Source organism: Ambystoma mexicanum, chromosome 6p (assembly GCF_040938575.1).
Source record: "Ambystoma mexicanum isolate Mex_15411 chromosome 6p, UKY_AmexF1_1, whole genome shotgun sequence".
NCBI classification, from domain to species: Eukaryota; Metazoa; Chordata; class Amphibia; order Caudata; family Ambystomatidae; genus Ambystoma; species Ambystoma mexicanum.
The window spans coordinates 1,345,620,305-1,345,641,459 of NC_090935.1; the positions used below are offsets into that span (position 1 = coordinate 1,345,620,305).

The 21,155-nt window shown below is 49.0% G+C and overlaps 1 protein-coding gene across 2 annotated transcripts in view; it reads left to right on the forward strand.

Moving 5' to 3' along the window:
• Positions 1-21,155, forward strand: part of ERMP1 (endoplasmic reticulum metallopeptidase 1) — a 707,614-nt gene that overhangs the window by 678,543 nt on the left and 7,916 nt on the right. For both annotated transcript variants that reach the window (XR_011280380.1, XM_069626023.1), the window contains exon 14: positions 20,913-21,076. Coding sequence is in view for 1 of the 2 variants with exons in the window: in XM_069626023.1 (XP_069482124.1) it covers positions 20,913-21,076 (164 nt within the window). In the remaining variant the exon portion in view is untranslated. The remainder of the gene's footprint in view (positions 1-20,912; positions 21,077-21,155) is intronic.

The window sequence follows — 21,155 nt, forward strand, 5'->3', positions numbered from 1 at the left end:
TGTTCAGGGTCTGCCCTGGATGCCAGCTTCAGTATGTCTTTAAGGAGGACGAACACTCCCTTTGCCTCTACTGCCTGCATGAGGACAAGACTCACGTGGAGAAGGACTGTGCGTTTTGCGGCAATATTTCGGAGCGGATCATGAAGGACCGCCACCTGCGTCTCGCCAACTGGCTGCAAGGGAAGAGCCCGTCAGGCGAGAAAAAGAAGAAGTCCGAGCGGTCTTCTAAGACCTTTGAGGGCACCCCGGCGACGGGGGCCCAACAGAAGGCAAAGCACCGCAAGTCCGCTGGCACCGGGAGCGCCGAACGGTCCGGCTCTACGGGTGCCAGGCAGGGCGCATCCTCCCCGGCGCCATCAACCACGAGCCAACGCTCTGGCTGGGGTAAGAGGAAGGCCGAGCACCCGGCAAAGCTCCTGGAGAGACCTTGGTCGAGCTCGAAGGCCCCATCGGAGGGGGAGCGAGGCGGTGACCCCCCCCCCCCAAGGAGAAGGCAGTGAGCGCACCTAAGGTGGTGAAAGCCTTGATCCACCCTGCCAAGGCCTCTATCGAGACAGTCGCGGCGGCCCTGGCTCAGCCTGTGGAGGCTACACCAATGGAGGCGACCTCGGGGCCCAGAGTCTCCCTGCCACCGCGGAGGGAGTCCTCTTTCATGCCATCGACAGGACCCCCGTGAAACCTCCGACGGAGAAGAAAAAGGGGGGGCAGGGGGTCCTCGTGGATTCGGCCTCAACCTCTGAAGAGGAGCTGATCGAAGTCTTAAGCCACGGCGTTGGCGTGGAAGACCACCAGCTCGTCGGGAGGGACCCCGACGTCGGAGACGACGATAACGCCGAGGGTGCCGACGAGGCTCCTGACCGCCCGTCGGAATCCCCCCAACCAGTGCCGCAAGACAACTCGGCGGCCATTTTGTTGGCTATACAGTCCTTATGCTCGGAGATAAGAACGAGATTGCCGTTACCACCAACGGAGGAACTGCTCCCAATGGGGGACCCGGAGCCAGGCCCTTCTGGGAGCCCTCCTCCTAAGAGAAGAAGGATTCATCCTCCATCTCCTTTTCAACCATCGCGCCCTGCTCAGCCCCCCTCCCCGTCCACGATCCATGGGGATGATACGGGGACGGACACGGCCGCGACGGGTACAAACAACGAGGTTTACGACGAGGATCTCCCGCCGTCACCTCCTCCCCGGGCTTCCCCGCCCGACGAGATTGGATCGTTTCATGCCATGATCGCCAGGGCATCCGAGCTTTTCCAGCTCTGCCCAGAAGAGAAGAAGGAAGGTTTCCTTTATCAATGGCGCGAGACCAAGAGGAAGATGGTCCTCGCTGTACCTCTACTGGACGATATCTGGGATGAGGGTCTCGCCCTCCTCAAGAACCCATCCACAACGCCTGCGAGAAGGGATCGGTACGAGAAGAAGTACCGGGTCCCGGACACGGCCCCCTTGTGCCTTCGGGCACAGCCGACCCCAGACTCGGTCGTCTCTGCGGCGGCCAGGAAGAAAGCGGGGGGGGGGGGCTTCGGCCTCTACGTCAACCTCCCCGCCGGACGGCGAGGGAAAGAAATTGGACACGATGGGACGCAGAGTCATCTCATCGGCAGCGACGACGATTAAGGCTGCCAACGCCTTGGCTATCGTAGCCCGCTAAGACAGGGAGTTGTGGTACAAAATCGCCCCCTGCTGGACTTCCTACCAGACGACAAGATGGCGGAGGCCCTAGATATCTTGCAGGAAGGAGAAGTGGCGTCGGACCACGCCATTACGATAGCGACGGACATCGCTGACACTGGGTTTCGCCAGTTGGGCAACGGCGTGTGCCTTAGACGGCGTGGATGGCTCAAGGCAACAGACTTCCGGCAGGACATGCAGACCAGAGTCTTGGACATGCCGTTCGACGGGAGCAACCTGTTTGGGAAAACAGTGGACGATTCCCTACAAGCCATCAAGACGGAGACGGCCCGGGCTCTTGGTGTTCTCCAGCAACCACGGCCGCCCTTTCGGAGCGCCGGATGCAAGCAGGGTGCCACCAAAGGTTCCGGCGGCGGATTTTCAACCTATCATCAAGCGGCCCGTTCGTCGTCACAGGAAGCCTACAGGGGACGAGGCAAGTCGGGCGGACCCCGCTGTCGTCGCCAGGGAGGACAAGGCGGCAAAGCCTCGTCGAAGCAGGACTGAACCGGCCGTGGGGTCGGGCCCCGACCGAAACACCCCGGTGGGAGGCCGGCTGGCAAACTTCGTCAGCGTGTGGGAGTCCATCTCCACCGACCGTTGGGTGCTGGACGCTGTGCCCCAGGGTCACGCGCTCGAGTTTCTAAAGAAGTGCCCGCGCGTCTCCACCGTGGCCAGGAAAGAACATCACATCCCTCAACTTCTCTTGGAGGTAAAGGCGATGCTCAAGAAAGGCGCCATCAAGCTCGTCCCAAAGAGGCTTCGGGGCTCCGGAGTTTACTCAAGATACTTCCTCGTGAAGAAGAAGACAGGAGGATGGCGTCCCATCCTGGACCTACGACGACTGAACAAATTCATCAAGGCACACAAGTTCCGGATGGTCACCCTCCAGCACGTCCTGGGTCAGCTGGAGGAGGGCGATTTCCTGTCGTCGTTGGATTTGGAGGATGCTTACTTCCATATCCCCATCCTAAAGGGACACCGAAAGTTTCTCAGATTCGTGGTCCAAGGGCGTCACTACCAGTTCAGAGCCCTTCCCTTCGGATTGAGGTCAGCACCCAGGGTGTTCACCAAGTGCCTCGCACCGGTGGCGGCGCGGCTGTGCCTGGAGGGGATCCACGTCTACCCCTACCTGGACAACTGGCTCATCCGAGCAAAGACAAGGGAACTCGCCGCGGAGCACGCGGCGAGGACCGTCCAACTACTCACGGACCTGGGATTCTCCATAAACTACGCCAAGTCCCTCCTGGTGCCCGCGCAACACGCACTGTTTCTGGGAGCGAAACACACAGTGGCGCTTCTGGCCTCTCCGTCGGAGGAAAGGACGAGGGCCATCTTGGGCAAGGTGCAGCGGATGCTGGGTGCGGACGCGGCCAGGGTGAGGTCCATCAAATCCCTCCTCGGAATGATGTCTTCTTGCATTTATCTCATCCGCCTGTGCAGGCTTCGGATGCGACCGTTACAGGAGTTCCTGGACGCTCGCTGGATTCAGACGACGGGCAGCTTCGAGGACAGGATCACACTCGACGAGAGCTTCCGACGAGCAATCCGGTGGTGGGGCACCCGCGCGCATCTGACGGCGGGCATGGACTTACAGACCCCGGGCCACCAGGAGACAGTGACTACGGATGCCTCCCTGGAAGGGTGGGGAGCGCACACCGAAAATCTGCACGCGAGAGGCCTTTGGCTTCTGACGGAGAAATCCCTCCATATCAACGTCCTGGAGCTCCGGGCAGTGTTTTGGGCCCTTAGGTCCTTTCTTCCATCCCTCAAGGGCAAGGTGGTGAGGATCTTCATCGACAACACCACCACCATGTTCTACATCAGGAAGTAGGGCGGTACCAGATCCCCAGCCCTGTCCAAGGAGGCGCAGGAACTGTGACATTGGGCCATCGCCCAAGGGATGTTTCTGGTGCTGTTTCATCTGGCAGGAATAAAAAACACCATCGCCGACTCACTCAGCAGAGAGCTGCGCTCGTGCCATGAGTGGGAACTACGACAGGATCTAGTGGACCGCCTCTTCCGACGGTGGGGCACTCCCCAGATCGATCTGTTCACGACGGCGACGAACTCCAAGTGCCGGAGGTTCGCCAGCAGGTTTCCCCAGCCGAGGAGCATGGGCAATGCTTTCTCGTTCCCCTGGGAGGGCCTGTTTCTATACGCGTTCCCTCCATTGCCGTTGTTGATCCGGCTCATCAACCAGCTCAAGAGGTCACGGTGCAGGATGATCCTCGTCGCACCTGCGTGGCCGAGGCAGATATGGTTCCCGGACCTTCTGGACTTGTCAGCGTCCCCGTCAATCAAGCTGCCAGTGGACGCGGATCTTCTCTCCAGGGAAGGAGGCGCCTGTAACGCTCACCTGATTCCCACGGAGGCGCAGGTCTGGCTTAGAGTGCTGATGCTTCTTCAATGGTGAAGCGCAGGACTCTGAAGATGGACAGGAAGGGCCCTCAACTCTGGCTTCTCCGGCTCGCAGGAATATTCCCCTGTGCATGAAAAGGGAGTATTACCTACTGACTGAGTTATGATCAAGCCTCACCTTAGGGTCAGGAAGGATGAGCTCTCCATCCTGCTTCTGATGCAGGGGCGCGTTGAAACCCAGTTACTTCACTGGATTGAGGATTGATGGGAGTTCAGGTAAGCTTGACTATTCAGGTAAGGCTCTGTAAAAGTTCTGTTGCAAGTTCAAAAGTCCAAGCTTAATAATAATGTTCATTGTCTTTTTGCAGCAAGCGCTAATGTTTGTCCTTTTTTCCCCTTAGGGGCCGGGGTTCGGAATGCCGGAGATATGGCACCGACCCGAAGTGAAACGTGCAGTTCCAGTTCCAGTAAATGGCAGGTTAGTTCTGGATGAGCGCTCGGGAACTGACTTTGCATACGCTCATTCAATGTCTTTGTCTTTTTTCCCCATAGGGGCCGGGGTCCGGAAAATGCCTGGAAGCGGCAAGACCCGAAATGAAATGAGGTAAGTCTTATTCCCTTCCTTCTCTCACCTCTTATTCTTGTCTTTTTCTCTAGGCTCTGGGAAGTGGCTGTGTATCCGGATGATCGCTGCTGAAGATGGAGGAACCCAGGAAAGGTGAGGGAAATGCAGCGCTGCAGCGATCGCGACGAAATGCTTTTAAAAATAATGTCTTCCCTTTCAGGATCGTCGGTGATGTTTCCGTGGTGCAGATTTAGCTGGTACGGTCTCTTGTCTCCCTTTGCAGGTGACCCAGGATGCTGACAGGCGTGGCTGAAGTCCAGAAGCAGGAGCTGACACAGTGAGCGTCCAGCTGCGAGGAGCAGAACAACGCTAAGCGTGAGTTGCTGATCGGGTGTGGTTTAAATAGCTTTGGAAAAGTCCCAAGTGTGTATCCTTCCTCCGATCAGGTATGTATCCTTCCCCGACCACACCCGGATGGAAAGTAGTCCCACAGGTAAAGTAGTTCCATTCAGGCCTCAAGAGGGCCTGGATGTGGCAGCATGGTCTGCATCAGGTAAGTGCACATGAAAACACTTGCACACATGTATAGCTTTATGAGCGTGGCGCCTAAGGCGGCAGGACAGAGGTCCAACATGAGCCTGGCGCCTAAGGCGCCAGGACTGCGTCCAACGGGCCCCAGCTTGGGCCCGCTGGCACTCCCCTGGGGGAAATGATGCCTGCCTCTGGGGTCGCTGGGTCGGACCTGGCTCCTTGGAGGTAGGCATCATGACAGTACCCCCCTCCCCCTCAAGGCCCCTCCCAAGGTTCTTCCCTCCGGGGGTTTGGGCTTGTTCGGAAATCTCCGGTGAAACCTTTGTACTAATCGAGGTGCGTGGACATGGTTACTAGGCTCCCACGATCTCTCTTGAGGTCCATATCCCTTCCAGTCAACAAGATAGAAGAGTTTCGACTTTACCACCTTGGAGTCTAAAATGTCTTTAACTTCGAATTCTAATTCCCCTTCAACTTGAACTGGATCTGGAGGCTTGGACAATTGGGTTCCTGGTTGTACTGGCTTCAAAAGTGATGCATGAAAAACTGGATGAATACGCATGTTGGACGGTAGATCCAGTTTAAAGGCCACTGGGTTGATTATAGCTTTGATGGGATAAGGTCCTATGAATCTGGGATTGAAGGTTCGCGGGCCCTTGAGGGGTAAATGTTTCGTTGCTAGCCATACCTGGTCTCCTACTTGGTAAGGAGGAGTTTTACTTTGGTGCAAATCAGCGTTTTCTTTATACTTTTTCTTGGCTTGCTGTAAATGAGTTGCAGCTTCTTTGAAGGCTCGGGTTATTGTGGAACGCAGATGATTTACTGCGGGCATTTCCAGGGTCAGAGGTGGATCTAGGTCAGAGGTCCGAGGATGGTGACCATACAAAGTATAAAAGGGGGTTTGTCCGGTTCCAGAATGCACTGAATTGTTGTATGCATATTCTGCGATCCAAAGGATGTCTTTCCAATTTAACTCGGATTGGTGTAACATGCACCGAAGATATTGCTCGAGAGTCTGATTGGTTCTCTCGGTTTGTCCGTCGGTCTGGGGATGGTGGCTGGTGGATAACCGCACATCTATTTGTGCTAGTTGGCAACACTTCTTCCAAAAATGTGAGATAAATTGACTTCCACGATCCGAGACTAATATGGAAGGGAAACCATGTATGCGAACTATATTCTCCAGGAATTCCTTGGCCAAGGTGGAAGCTGAAGGCAAACCCTTTAAAGGGATAAAGTGGGCCATTTTGGAGAATAGGTCCACAATTACAAGGATTGTGTTGTAACCAGCACAAGGAGGCAGATCTGTTATAAAGTCCATTGACAGGGTGTGCCATGGCGCCGGTGGAATATCCAAGGGTTGAAGTAGGCCGGCTGGCCTTTTCTTTTGAGCCTTGTTTTGGGTGCAAATTCCACAAGACCGTACAAAAGACTTTGTCTTTTCTCCAAGAAAGCCACCAGAAGTGGCATTTGATTTTTTCCTCCGTTTTAGCGATACCAGGGTGTCCTTCCATTAAAGATTCATGATGATGGGCAATAACAAGTTCTTGCAATTCTTTACTTGGCAGAAACAACCGCTCCTGGAAGTAGGTTAAGTCATCCTTAACGGTGTAATGAGGACCCTTTCGACTCCATTCCAGTAAGGTTGAAGAGTCTAGAAGTTGTTTTACTTGCGTTTGGATGTCCTCAATAGTTTGCAATGAAGTTAAGCCTAAGATTCTTTGCTCATGTATGATGGGCACAGGTTCTAAGCTCAAATTAGGTTATTCCATGCCAATCCGGGATAAGGCGTCCGCTTTTCCATTCTTGCAGCCAGGGCGATAGGTAATTACAAAATCAAATTCTGCAAAGAATAGAGCCCATCGGAGTTGTCGTGAAGATTGAGCTTTGGCCGTTTTTAAATACTGTAAGTTTCTGTGGTCCGTAATTACGGTGATGGTGTGTCTTGCCCCGAGAAGGTAGTGACGCCAAGCCTTGAAAGCAGATTTGATGGCCAGTAACTCTTTATCGGTGATTGCGTAGTTGATTTCAGGAGGAGAACATTTTCTGGACCAAAAGGCCACTGGGTGTAGTTGGTTAGTTTTTGGGTCTCTTTGCGACAGGACAGCTCCCATGGCCGAACTGGATGCATCGGTTTCCACTATGTACGGGAGATCTGGGTGCGGGTGCTTCAATACAGGTGCAGAGGTGAATTTGGTTTTCAGGTCCTGGAAGGCTTGTTCGGCCTCAAGAGTCCATTCGAAGCGTTTGTTTTTCTTTAGGAGAGCGGTGATGGGTTGGACTGTTCGGGAAAATTCCGGGATGAATCTTCAATAGAAATTGGCAAAGCCGAGCATGCTCTGAACTCCCTTCACCAAGCTTGGAGATGGCCATTTGAGGATGGCGTCCACCTTTCGCGAGTCCATTCGGACTCCTTGAGGTGTCAGGATGAATCCGAGAAACTCAACTTCTGTGGTATGAAAAACGCATTTTTCGAGTTTTGCAAATAATCTGTGCTGGCGCAGTTTCTCAAGAACTGCCCTAACATGTTTTCTGTGCTCAGATTCTGAAGAAGAGTACACCAGGATGTCGTCAATGTAAACAATGACACAGACATCGATAAATTCCCAAAGAACATCATTCATAAAGTATTGAAAGGCGGCAGGTGCATTGCACAAACCGAAGGGCATCACCTGATATTCGAAGAGCCCAAACTTGGTGCGGAATGCAGTCTTCCATTCGTTGCCTTCTTTTATGCGCACCAGGTGATAAGCTCCTCGGAGATCTAACTTGGTGTACACACAAGCGTCTTTCACCTGGTCGATAAGCTCAGGGATCAAGGGCAGAGGATAACGATTCTTAATCGTTATTTGATTTAGGGCGCGATAGTCTATACACGTTCTAAGGTCGCCTTCTTTTTTCGGCACGAAGAACAGAGCTGAAGAGACAGGAGACTTGGACGGGCGAATAAAACCATTGGCTAGGTACTGATCTAAATACTGACGCAAATGCAGGTTCTCAGGTTCCGTAAGAGCATAAATCCTACTACAAGGTAGTTGAGCATTGGGTACCAGATCGATTTGGCAATCATAAGACCGATGGGGAGGTAACGTGTTAGCCTGTTCTTTCTGAAAAACGTCTTGGAATTCTTGGTATTCTGACGGGAGCTGTACAGGGGTGGAAGTTGCTGAGGCTAGACCCATAGCTGGATTTCTTGGATAACAAGTTGGTTCACAATCAGGAAAACTTATCTTCTTTGCTCGCCAGTCAATTCTGGGATTATGTGTTTCTAACCAAGGAATTCCAAGAATTACTTGAAATTCTGGGGCCTTGATCACATCAAACACGATTGCTTCCCGATGTCCATCCTGACCCACCAGTGTCACTTCAACAGTGGAATGCGTTACAGGCCCTGAGGCTATTTCGGTTCCATCTACTGTAGTAATGACATCTTGGGTTACTTTCGGGCGGAGAGGAAGCTTAATCCTGGAAGCCAATTCACGGTCTATGTAATTTCCAATAGCTCCACTGTCGATGTATGCTTTTATAGCATGCAACTGCTGAGGCTGTTTTGGGTCCACGAGCACCATTGGCATGACAAAATGCGAGGTCAAAGAGTTAGTTTTCAAGCTCGGCAAGCGGACCCCTACGCTTGCCGGTCTAGGTCGTTTCCCGAATCAGGTGTCACTAATTCGTTATCAGTAGCTCCAACCACCTTCTTAAGCGGTTTAACTGGACAATTTCGAAGAAAGTGACCAGAAGTCCCGCAATACAGACAAAGTTGCATTTGCCGCCTTCTCTCTCGTTCTTTCTGCGTTAATGGTCCATTAACACCACCGATTTGCATAGGTTCAGATACGTCGGTACTCTTGGAGTTAGCGTGGGTTTTGATCGGTGCTCGGTTTTCATACTTGAACCGATCTGCTTTTCTATTTTGAAGTCTGTGATCAAGTTGAACCACCAAGTCAATGTAGTCTGCGCAGACCTGGGGTGGGTTTACTATCTGAGCTAGAACATCCTTAAGCTCTCCGCGCAGGCCTCGATGAAACAATGTGATCCTTTTGCTTTCTGGCCATCCAGTTTCCACAATCAGTCTGTTAAAGGTGGCTATATAGGACAGAAGATCCTGATTACCTTGTCGTAAGGATAGCAGTTCGTTATCAAGGGCCTGTCCTTGAGAGTGTCGAGCGAACAATCTTTCCATGCTGGCCCGGAAGCCCTGAAAATTCTGGAGAATGGGATCATCCTGATTTACCAATGGAATAGACCAATCGGCAGCACTACCACTGAGGTAAGATAGTATAAAGGCTACCTTAGTCTGGTCGTTAGGGAAGGCTCCGGGTCTGCATAGAAAGTGTAAACGACATTGGTTCATAAAGATGGCATATTTCTTGGGATCCCCCGCAAAACGTTCAGGCGGGGCCAAAGGCATGTGTCCAGGTAGATTAATTTGTACCGGGTTACTCAAACCCATTGATGTGGAAATGTCTCCGGAATTAGGTAAAGGAGTGTGCCCTGCCTGGGCCTGTAATAACCTTTTGGCTAGGTCATCTGTTCTTTCCTTGGATAAGATCAGTTCTTTTTTGAGAGCGTTAGTCTCCTGGCGGGCTGAGTGCACCTCTGCCCGTAATTCCCCCAAAAGCTGGCCCAGCTGGTCAGTCTCGGAAGTCTCCATAGCGCCCGGGTGGGAAATTGTGGGTAGGCTTCGCGTTCTGTAACGCTCACCTGATTCCCACGGAGGCGCAGGTCTGGCTTCGAGTGCTGATGCTTCTTCAATGGTGAAGCGCATGACTCTGAAGATGGACAGGAAGGGCCCTCAACTCTGGCTTCTCCGGCTCGCAGGAATATTCCCCTGTGCGTGAAAAGGGAGTATTACCTACTGACTGAGTTATGATCAAGCCTCCCACTCTCTTCCAACCCTCCACGATACCCTTCCACGATTCCCCGTGAAGTCTCACCTTAGGGTCAGGAAGGATGAGCTCTCCATCCTGCTTCTGATGCAGGGGCGCGTTGAAACCCAGTTACTTCACTGGATTGAGGATTGATGGGAGTTCAGGTAAGCTTGACTATTCAGGTAAGGATCTGTAAAAGTTCTGTTGCAAGTTCAAAAGTCCAAGCTTAATAATAATGTTCATTGTCTTTTTGCAGCAAGCGCTAATGTTTGTCCTTTTTTCCCCTTAGGGGCCGGGGTTCGGAATGCCGGAGATATGGCACCGACCCGAAGTGAAACGTGCAGTTCCAGTTCCAGTAAATGGCAGGTTAGTTCTGGATGAGCGCTCGAGAACTGACTTTGCATACGCTCATTCAATGTCTTTGTCTTTTTTCCCCATACGGGCCGGGGTCCGGAAAATGCCTGGAAGCGGCAAGACCCGAAATGAAATGAGGTAAGTCTTATTCCCTTCCTTCTCTCACCTCTTATTCTTGTCTTTTTCTCTAGGCTCTGGGAAGTGGCTGTGTATCCGGATGATCGCTGCTGAAGATGGAGGAACCCAGGACAGGTGAGTGAAATGCAGCGCTGCAGCGATCGTAACAAAATGCTTTTAAAAATAATGTCTTCCCTTTCAGGATCTTCGGTGATGTCTCCGTGGTGCAGATTTAGCTGGTAAGGTCTCTTGTCTCCCTTTGCAGGTGACCCAGGATGCTGACAGGCGTGGCTGAAGTCCAGAAGCAGGAGCTGACACGGTGAGCGTCCAGCTGCGAGAAGCAGAACAACGCGAAGCATGAGTTGCTGATCGGGTGTGGTTTAAATAGCTTTGGAAGAAGTCCCAAGTGTGTATCCTTCCTCCGATCAGGTATGTATCCTTCCCCGACCACACCCGGGTGGAAAGTAGTCCCACAGGTAAAGTAGTTCCATTCAGGCCTCAAGAGGGCCTGGATGTGGCAGCATGGTCTGCATCAGGTAAGTGCACATGAAAACACTTGCACACATGTATAGCTTTATGAGCCTGGCGCCTAAGGCGCCAGGACAGAGGTCCAACATGAGCCTGGCGCCTAAGGCGCCAGGACTGCGTCCAACGGGCCCCAGCTTGGGCCCGCTGGCACTCCCCTGGGGGAAATGATGCCTGCCTCTGGGGTCGCTGGGTCGGACCTGGCTCCTTGGAGGTAGGCATCATGACAGCGCCATCCTCCATCACGACCCGAAGTCGCTGAACTTGCAGGCCTGGCTCCTGCAGCATTAGAGTTTGGAGGTTACGACATACCGGCCGACTGCAGAGAGGTTCTTGCAAAGGCCAGGGCGTCCTCAACTCTTAAATGCGACGGACACAAATGGAAGAGGTTCTCTGTCTGGTGCCATGCACAGAAGATTAACCCACTACGGATTACGGCTCCTCAAGTACTGCCGTACCTACTGACGCTGGCCAAGGCTGGACTGGAGCACGCTTCCATCAAGATTCATCTTGCCGCGATCTCCCGATACACCAGAACCACGGGACAGACGTCTTTGTGGTCTCATCGTCTGGTGAAAGAATTCATGAAGAGACTGTTCAGATCGTTCCTGCCGGTGAAGGCTCCGGCCCCGGCGTGGGAGCTCAACGTGGTGCTGACCAAGCTCATGGGACCTCCGTTCGAGCCTCTGCACTCAGCTCTGTTGAAGTTCTTGTCGTGGAAAACAGCGTTTCTTGTGGCCATCACCTCCGCACGACGAGTGGGAGAGATCCAGGCCCTTTCCTACAAGCCCCCGTACTTGACTTTTCACGACACAAGGGTAGTGCTCAGGACGCACCCCTCCTTCATGCCCAAAGTGCAGTCGGACTTCCACCTCAACCAACCCTTGGTGTTGCCTGTTTTCTTCCCTTCGTCGCCGGCTGAAAGGACTTTGCACTCGCTGGATGTGGCTAGAGCGCTGAAGTTCTACGTGGACCGCACAAAGAGTTTTCGGAAGACGTCACAACTTTTTGTGAACTTTGGACCTGTCAATCAGGGGAAGGCTCTCTCAAAGGCTTCCATTTCCAGATGGCTCTCCGGCTGTATCATGTACTGTCATCGGTTGGCAAACCGACCGCTGCCCGGCCGTCCGAGAGCCCATTCCACCAGAGCAATCACAGCTACCACAGCGTTCCTATCTGGTGTGCCCCTGCTGGACATCTGCAGGGCTGCTACGTGCAGGTCGACGCACACCTTCACGAAATTCTACTGCATCGACCGGGATTCCAGGGAGGAGTCCAGGGTCGGCCAAGCAGTGCTGCGCAACCTGTTCGCCTAAGGTGAGCCTGGTGAGAAGGTAAGGTATGCTTAATGTTGAGTTGTTGTATTGCTTAATGTTGAGCCTGTTGCTACCTCCCGTGGTTGTGCATGTGTGTACTGCTACGTATTCTTTTATTCATGAGCATGTGAATCCATGCCAGACCCCATGCTGGAGAAGGAACAAGTTACTTACCTGTAACTGTTGTTCTCCAGCATGGGTCTGGCATGGATTCACATGCGAACCCTCCCGCCTACCCTTCTGCGGCTCTTCACTTGGTCATACTGCCACTTCACGTGCTACCAAATCTGAAGATGGCTGCCAGAGGCGGGGCTTAGGGAGATGGCAGTCATTGGCTGTGGTCAGTATGACGCAAAGATCAGTGATTGATTACTACTACGAAAGACAGATCAGAAACGAAACTGATACTGATTTTTCTTTACCGAGGATTCCCAGCCTGACGACGGGGAATATTCATGAGCATGTGAATCCATGCCAGACCCATGCTGGAGAACAACAGTTACAGGTAAGTAACTTGTTCCTTATTTAAACCGGGATTTGTACTTCACAACCAGCTGTGCTTCTGGTGGACATGGCACAGTTGCAATGTTCGGTGGCAATGGATCACTGCTCTGCACAGAAACGTCCAAAATTCCATATCTGTGCTTCTCTAACCCAGCAACAATAAGGCCTTTCACAAAGTCGAACTGCATTTCATCATAGACTGGTTTGATCACCCATTGCTTACTTCGTTTTGAAAACACCTTAGTGTAGAGAGGCATCCTTACTTTACCCCTAGTCCTAGATTGTTCACGTCCGACATTGCTGTTATGTGCCAAGACCGCTAGTAGAGTGCGATGTTTCATGCCCCGAAAGCTAAAATGCAAGTGCTTTGGCTTGTACTTTAGGCACATATTGTGGAACACCTCCAAATCTCCTGTGTGACAGAATTCTGTCAGTCCTCTCAAATCTCTTGATAGAGTTTTGTCGAAAACAATCTTCTCAATGGCTTTGTGTGTCGGTGAAGATGGAATCAACCACTTCTTCTTCCGTACCTCCTCTGGGGACAAAGGGCCATCTTCACATTGGTGGAAATGTTGATTTTCTGTCCATCGGTGAACATTGGTACAGTGGTGCATCAGTGACCGCCATTTTTCAAGTAGTATTTCCACTGACCCTTCACAAGTTTTTGAGCTCCACCAAAGATGGTTGGTGATAGAATGGGACCACTGCAAAACACTTTCAAAACCTTTTTTTTTCCTGCAGCTGAGATTTTCTTACTGATTGATTTAGCAAGATGCCATACGTCAAATTGATGATTAATATGTGGGAACTGCTCTCTCATTGTCTTGGCAATTGAAACGTGTCTGTCCGTGGCTATGAGGTCGATGTGCATTCCCCTTGATTGTAGATATTCCACTGATTTTATAAATCCTAGTTTCTCCAGGGCCACTGAGGATGTACATTGTGTTACCTGCACGACCACCGAACTCACAATTTTCTTACTATCCAGGTCCTGAAAGTGGTAGGTGCAGTACTTGGCAGAAAATCCAGGGCTGTCGCACTGTCCATCGCCGGCTAGCCTGAAACGTTTCCCTTCAAATGTACTTACTAGAGACAATTGTTCAATTTTCCAAGCATCACTAATGGCCGGAAACAGATAATCACGTTGGTATATGTAGTACAGCGATTTAGAAATGAAATGGAGTCCCACAAACTGAAAGAAAGCCTCTAACTTTCTAAAACTGGAGCCACTAAAAAGTGATGCAGCTGCACACAGTAGAATGCCTGCTGGCATTTTCCCCAGCATCGTTTGTGCAGACCATGAGAACCTGTGATTTAATCTACACGCGGCATTTATTTTGATGTTACTGCCTTTTATTTGACGAGTCACATTAATCAATGGCTTCCCACATACTTTCCCTCTAACGGAATGCACACATTTCAGCATACTTATAATTTCCATCAAACAACTGTCGAATACAATGTATTTGCTCTCTTGCATTAGACTGTCATCCTGCGTCAACGTTGTTTCGGCCTGTGACGTTGTGGAGATTTCAACACATTGGAAAGTAATATCGCTGATATCAAGTTCTGATGCGTCTATGGATGCTGCGGCTGGTTCATTCTGTCATTTCGACATCTATTACTTCAACATTGATGGGAGAACACAACAATGTCGACATGTTTTTGGGTGGCAAATTTTTGGCGGGTGTAGATTGTGTGAATTGATCTGCAACTACTTAGAGCTATCTTCAATACATTCAATATCATCTTCTTGTGGTGGTGCGGTCGCACTGTAGAAATGGTCCAATGCAACTTTGCTGTATTCTCCAAACACAGTTAATTCATGTTCTGGCCATTGGACATGAGCATCTCGAGCCTGAACACGCCTCGCCTCAATTAATAGTTCCTCCATAGTGTACATGGTCTGGCAAGCAACATCTCTCTTTCGCTTCACTGTCTGTGTATGTATAGTTCTGACACCCACGGGTAACTGGAGGAGAGATTGGAAAAGGGATGTTCAGTTTAAACACAAGATAAAGTGTAGTCCAATTGACTGGAAAAAAACATAAAATAGTCCCCAGCACAAACATTTTTTTTAAGTTATGAACTGTTTGTAACTAACCTTTTTTTGGTTTTTTTTCTTTGCAACTTTTTTGACTCGACCTTCAACATCTGCACGCTGTAGCTCCGATTCGTTTCCGCATGTCCTCCCTTCCTCTTGCGCTGCAACAACTATATTTTCTGTATCCGCATAGACAGCACGGAATGAGGCTCCATCGTCTCCCTGAAACATAGTACTTTCATTACTATGTATCAAAATATTGTTAGCATAAAACACACGTGAAGACGAACACACAGGTACATCTCAATAGCCAAACACGATTTAAACATTGTGTGCAACAATCAAACGACAAGTATTCGACCAGTGATGATCTATTTCGATGGAGCTGTCAGTATCCATACCTCTGGCTCTGCATGGACTGCCATGAATGGTTGTATTGGAGAGGAGGCATCCGCATCTCCCTGAAACACAGTACTTGCATTAGTATGGTTTTCAATATTGGAAACATAACACACACTTGGGGTCGACGGCACAGGTACATATAAAGAGATAACCACAAATGATGCATTGTCTAAAACAATCAAGGAAAATATAAGTATGCAGATTTCATCGACTTATTTCTCGAATTCCTTTACATCTGCATCATCAAAATGGGATGTTGTGATTGTAGTGGAAGCTCTGTCGTCTCCCTGAAACACAGTACTTGCATTAGTATGGTTTTCAATATTGGAAACATAACACACACTTGGGGGTCGAACGCACAGGTACATATAAAGAGATAACCACAAATGATGCATTGTCTAAAAGAATCAAGGAAAATCTAAATATGATCACATTTCATCGACTTTTTTCTCTGATTTATTTACATCTGCATCATCTAAATGGGATGTTGTGATTGTAGTGGAAGCTCCGTCGTCTCCCTGAAACACAGCACTTGCGTTAATAGGGAAGAAAGTATAGCAAATGGAATCACGTTATATGATCACGCATGATGGAGCTGTAAGTATCCATACCTCGTGCTGCTGAAGAATATCTATGGATGTTGTAAATGTAGTGCGCACTTCCGAAAGCTGTTGCGCCGATTCGTATACGCATGGTCCCGCTTCCACTTCCCCTGAAATTACTTGAATGTCAGGCTCTGCATCAAGTGCAGGGGTTGACGCTCCATCAACTGCCTGAAACATAGTACTTGCATTAGTGAGGATTACAATAGTGAAAACATAACACACACCTGGGGTCGACAGCACAGGTACATATCAATGGCTAACCACGAATGAAACATTGTGTAGAACAATCAAACAACAAGAATTCCAGCTCTGATGATGACACTCAATGGAGCTGTCAGTATCCATACCTCCTGCTGGTGAAGAACATCTAGAAATGTTGTAGATGCGGCGGACGCTTCAGGATCTCCCTGAAAGACAGTACTTGCATTAGTATGGATAACACTAATTATAACTGAAAACAAACACCAGTGGACAATAACTAAGGTGTATATCAATTGGAAAGCACTAACCAAACATTCGGTAAAATAATTACACGATAGAATAAAACTATTACTTGACATGCATAAAACAAGTCTGTAGCGGATTAGCCTAGTAAGATTACCTGATACGCGCTAGAAGTGGTTGATAACTGCGACCATGTCAAGGATGTAGAATGTACTTGCTTCAGATTCAAGGGATAGTCAAGAAGTTGTAAAGGTAAACTAATGATTGATAATGAAATGCCAATATTAAAAATAGCCATGTAAGGCGACAGAATACTTGAAAAATGCTCAATACAGCACAGCTCCCTGTTCCCATATATATACATTGCGTTTGTGGGTTATGAAATCGAAAAAGAATATATTGATAAATGTCATTATTCAAAAAACTATACACTCATATCAATATCGAAATTATTACAAGGGATAGAACACCTACAATATCAATTAATCCATTCGGCTACCTACACACTACCGCAAGGCCTAAAGCTAAATCCGGACACTTGACTCACCGGTGGCGGAATGTGGACGAATAGAGTGGGAATAGCGTTTTCGAGCAATTTCCATGTCGTTCGCCGTTTATTCTTCGTTACCCAAGATGTTGTGTACATGTCCAAGGAAAAGTGCCGGCTGCAGATGTGGTATCGATCCCCCCTCTTGTCCTGTAAGACTTGTTGGACTCTACTTTCCAGCTCATCCAGTGGATATCCGCAATGTCTGACCCATTCTCTTATTCGATCAACAGTTTTCGGGAATACATGCATTGTAGTGCCTTCAGATTTTGCATGGGTCTTCGAAGGGCAACCGCTAATCGAACAGGCAGGCATTGTTGATAAATCTGAAAAGTAAATATCGACATTATTATACAATCTTCAAGAATAAAGATTTGATACAAAAGTAAATGAATCATACAATGATCAATGCAAGGTTTGTTTTGGTCGCAGGAACTATACCAGTTCATTATGTGCGGCTTAGTAATTGCATAAGTTGCAGAAATGTATAAATGATGTGACTAAACTCTGAACATGTGACTCGTCCCTTGGATGTTCTGTCTTGCACGAGAAGGAAACATGCTTACATTATAGACTGGACCCCCCAAGGATGCAATTCGATGACAATAGACACAGATGAAAATAAATAGATCTATTGATAGCATAGCAATGGAAACTCAAGTCAATAGCAATGAGACCAATGAACATAGCACTATTGTGTACTCTACTCGCAAATAGATAGAAATTTAAAAATCTGCGAATTATGACTAGGATACATGGCCTTACCTTGACCAACAAACAGTTGGATTCAGCAAGCAGAGCAGTATGCAGGAGAATAGGTGGGTGGCCACAGGTAGCAGACTGATGGGTTTGCTCTAAGCGGTGACAGAAGTTCACGGATAGCACGACGACAAGCAGATTAGCGTAGATCTCAGTGGTTGCCAGGTAGCACGTTCAGGAGTTGACTTGCAAAGCACAAAGATGTTCTCATGAGACATATCAAGTGGTTTATAAAGTATTAGAAACAGGGGTGTGTTTGTGAATGAATGACGTATGTATGTCGTGGTATTAGGGGGGCGGCCTGCTTCAAGGGGAGGCCTGGCTGGAGACACGGGGTCTGAGGAGACCATGTGACCGATGGCCCCTTGGCGTGGGATACCTTTTGAAGTGTACATGCAGTTTGGCACCTTGGCATTTCGCGCCCCTGACGGCGTGCATCCCCGGGTGCGAACTGCCTTTGATAGAGGGGATGGGATGGATGGGCCTGGAGCGTGCAGATAAGGCACAGGAAGACTGCTGAATGGAGACACATTTATGTGGATTGCAGGGGGGCGGCCTGCTTGAAGGGGAGGCCTGGCTGGAGACACGGGGTCTGAGGAGACCATGTGACCGATGGCCCTTTGGCGTGGGATACCTTTTGAAGTGTACATGCAGTTTGGCACCTTGGCCTTTCGCGCCCCTGACAGCCCCCCATGCCAGCGCTCATCCACTGGCGCGAACCGCCTTTGATAGTATATTGTTGCTTATCAATAACAAATGCACCATACCGGAGATTCTTGTGAGCACAGACCCACACTTCAACCGGTGTATTATAGTGGTCAAGACCCTAAGGCCTGTATAATCCAATGGTAATTGTTAGTATAGATATGTGTGACTTTTATAGAGACATAACCTACTGAAAGACTTTGAACAAGTGTTATTTAGGGCATGCATTATCGAGAATATGTTATGTTAGCTTAGATAGATAGTGATCACCCTGCTTCACAGCGACCAGACCTTCACCCATTCGGAGCACAGATGTCTGACGTCCATCCTTGAATGGAGACACACTTGATTCATTTAAAAAATCAAAACAACCGTTGTTAAAATATATGTGGTGTTTTATTTTGTATCTTATTTTCATGACACAAAAATACAAGACTTTAAAGATTATACAGGTCTGGTTGCAGCACAGTGAGTGAAAATCCCCTGTACTGACCGCTGTCACTCGGGAACGTTTCTCTTATGGCACGAATGGCACAGGCGGGTATCACTCTTCGAACGCGGTGTCCAAGCCTCCCGTGCAGCCACCATGTAAAGGAACGATAGGCCACCAGCCTGTACCACCTGTGAAAAGGAATGAAACAAACTGTTTTTAAATGACCAAGATAAGTTTAATAAACGTTTGTTGTCAATGACAATTCTTGTAACTAATGGCATTCTGCACGGACAAATGCTATCTAGACAATGCACACTATTGAACGACTTACATGCGTTACAATGATATGTAGATGTCATTTTGGATATATACTAGAAGAACATGAAATAGGAGTGGCATGACAAGCAGAGTATACTTACTCGTTACTCGGATTACGAGGACGAACAGTTGCGCGAAGTTCGTGCATAAGCACCATCATTATTCTCAACACGGCCCGTGTGAGGCAGGCTGCCCTGAAGTCTGGCAGCTCGGTGATGCATTGCGGTCGTGGCTCGCCTTCCGAAATGTAGGCCAGGCATCCCGAGTTTCCTCGGCAGCAGCAGTTCTCCTCCTCGGTTGGCATTAGCTTGCACCGATTGCATGTGCACCAGGTGGAGACGCCGTCCATGCGACTAGGCCCAGGCTCTTCATCTGTTTATTCGTCCTGGCAACTGCTGTCCGAATCCCCATCGTTTTCGCGTGCTTCCCTTCCAGTAGTTCCTCCTCGGTATACTCGGGCTCGTACATGTAGGGCATTATTGTAGCCATTGTGTGGTAAACAGAGTAAAATAATTTACCGAGATGGTACAGGTGTTCACACGGGCTACAAGCGGCGAAGGTAGCTGAGCAGAGCACAGAAACGAGTCACAGAATACTCTAAGTAACACAGAGAGAGGAATGGAATCTAAAATCTGCTGCTGTGTGTTGTGAAACGGTCTGTTTATACTTATTGAGGAAAGGGCGTCCTGCCATTTCCATGGCGACACGTCATTAGCTGAAGCGCAGCGAAAGGTTGACGCAAGACGTGCTTTGGCGTTGGGAAATGGGCAGTACGAGTCTGCTGATGACAGGCTCAGGGGCGGGGGAATTAATTTAGTGCCGCAGAAGCAGGTCAGCCAGGACGATGAGGCAAGTGATAGGATTATCACAAAATGGCGGCTCCCTGGTGCCTGTTTTTGCGTGCGTTTAATGGACGAAAACTCGGGTAAGGTCCATAGGAAAGTTTTCTAAAATCGAGCCACTTAGGCTTAAAAAAACATGGCCGACCCGTAGGGACAATAAAAATTTTTACTAGACCATGCCTTTAATACTTCTTTTAGGCCCCTCATCCATTTCCACCTCATTTTCATTTGGCTTTTGTCTAGCTCTCGGGCTGCAGGTTGAGCCCCAGGCCTATTGAAATGAAAGAGAGACTCATGTTTCGTGGTGTTGACGCCTGGCTAGCTGTAGTCACTTCACTGCAGGTTCTAATTGCAGTGCGGAAACCACATAATGCCTGCCTCCTACATTGTGTTTGACTGCTCTAAGTTGCCTGCAACATTATAAAACACATGTCTGCTGTGTAACCTGTACTTTAGAGAAATATGTCCTGTTTTAATGTTTCACCAACCGTAGTTTTGGAGTTGCATGAACAAGATATCTTACTGATACTTTTCCAAACTAAGATTTCTAAAAGAAGCTTGGCCGACAAGACTATCGCAGCATCTTGTATCTGGGAATTGCAGTTTGGTGTCAATTTGCTTGATTTCTGTTTTTAAAAGATATTTTAAGATGTTCTAAAAATGTAGGGCTGTGACTGGAGACGTTTGTTCAATTCATGAGAGGTTTGGTTTTGATAACCTTAATGGAGAATATTTGGAACTGGAAAGTATGGTTCATCTCAATGTGAAATGCTTTTAGTGTTATTCTTTAGTTTAAAATCTTAAAAGGAACTCTAGGCATAAGCTGCTTTTCCCAAGATGGGCATTTTGCAATTGTTCAACTCCTCTGCACACATGAATGGGGAACAGTGTCCCTCTTGTTTATTAGGACGACATTTGTCATTTCTCCATCTAGATGTACTTCTATAACCATGGCATGTACAGGTATTAAAAATTCTATTTTTGTTTTTTTATTTCAGGCCCTAGCCATATGACCCTCTACGTACGAACACACAATGGGTCCTCGTTGAGCACCTGGTCTCTGGGAGACGGAGTTCCTGTTGCTGGCCCAGGAGGGGACTATTTTGTGTTTTACTCCCACGGCTTGCAAGCCCCTTCCTGGCATTTTTGGATCGAAGTAAAGGTATTATCTGTAGATTTGTTAAGAATTGTTAATCTGAGAAATGTTTCACAGAACTGGCTTTAGCTGATAATCTTCCTGG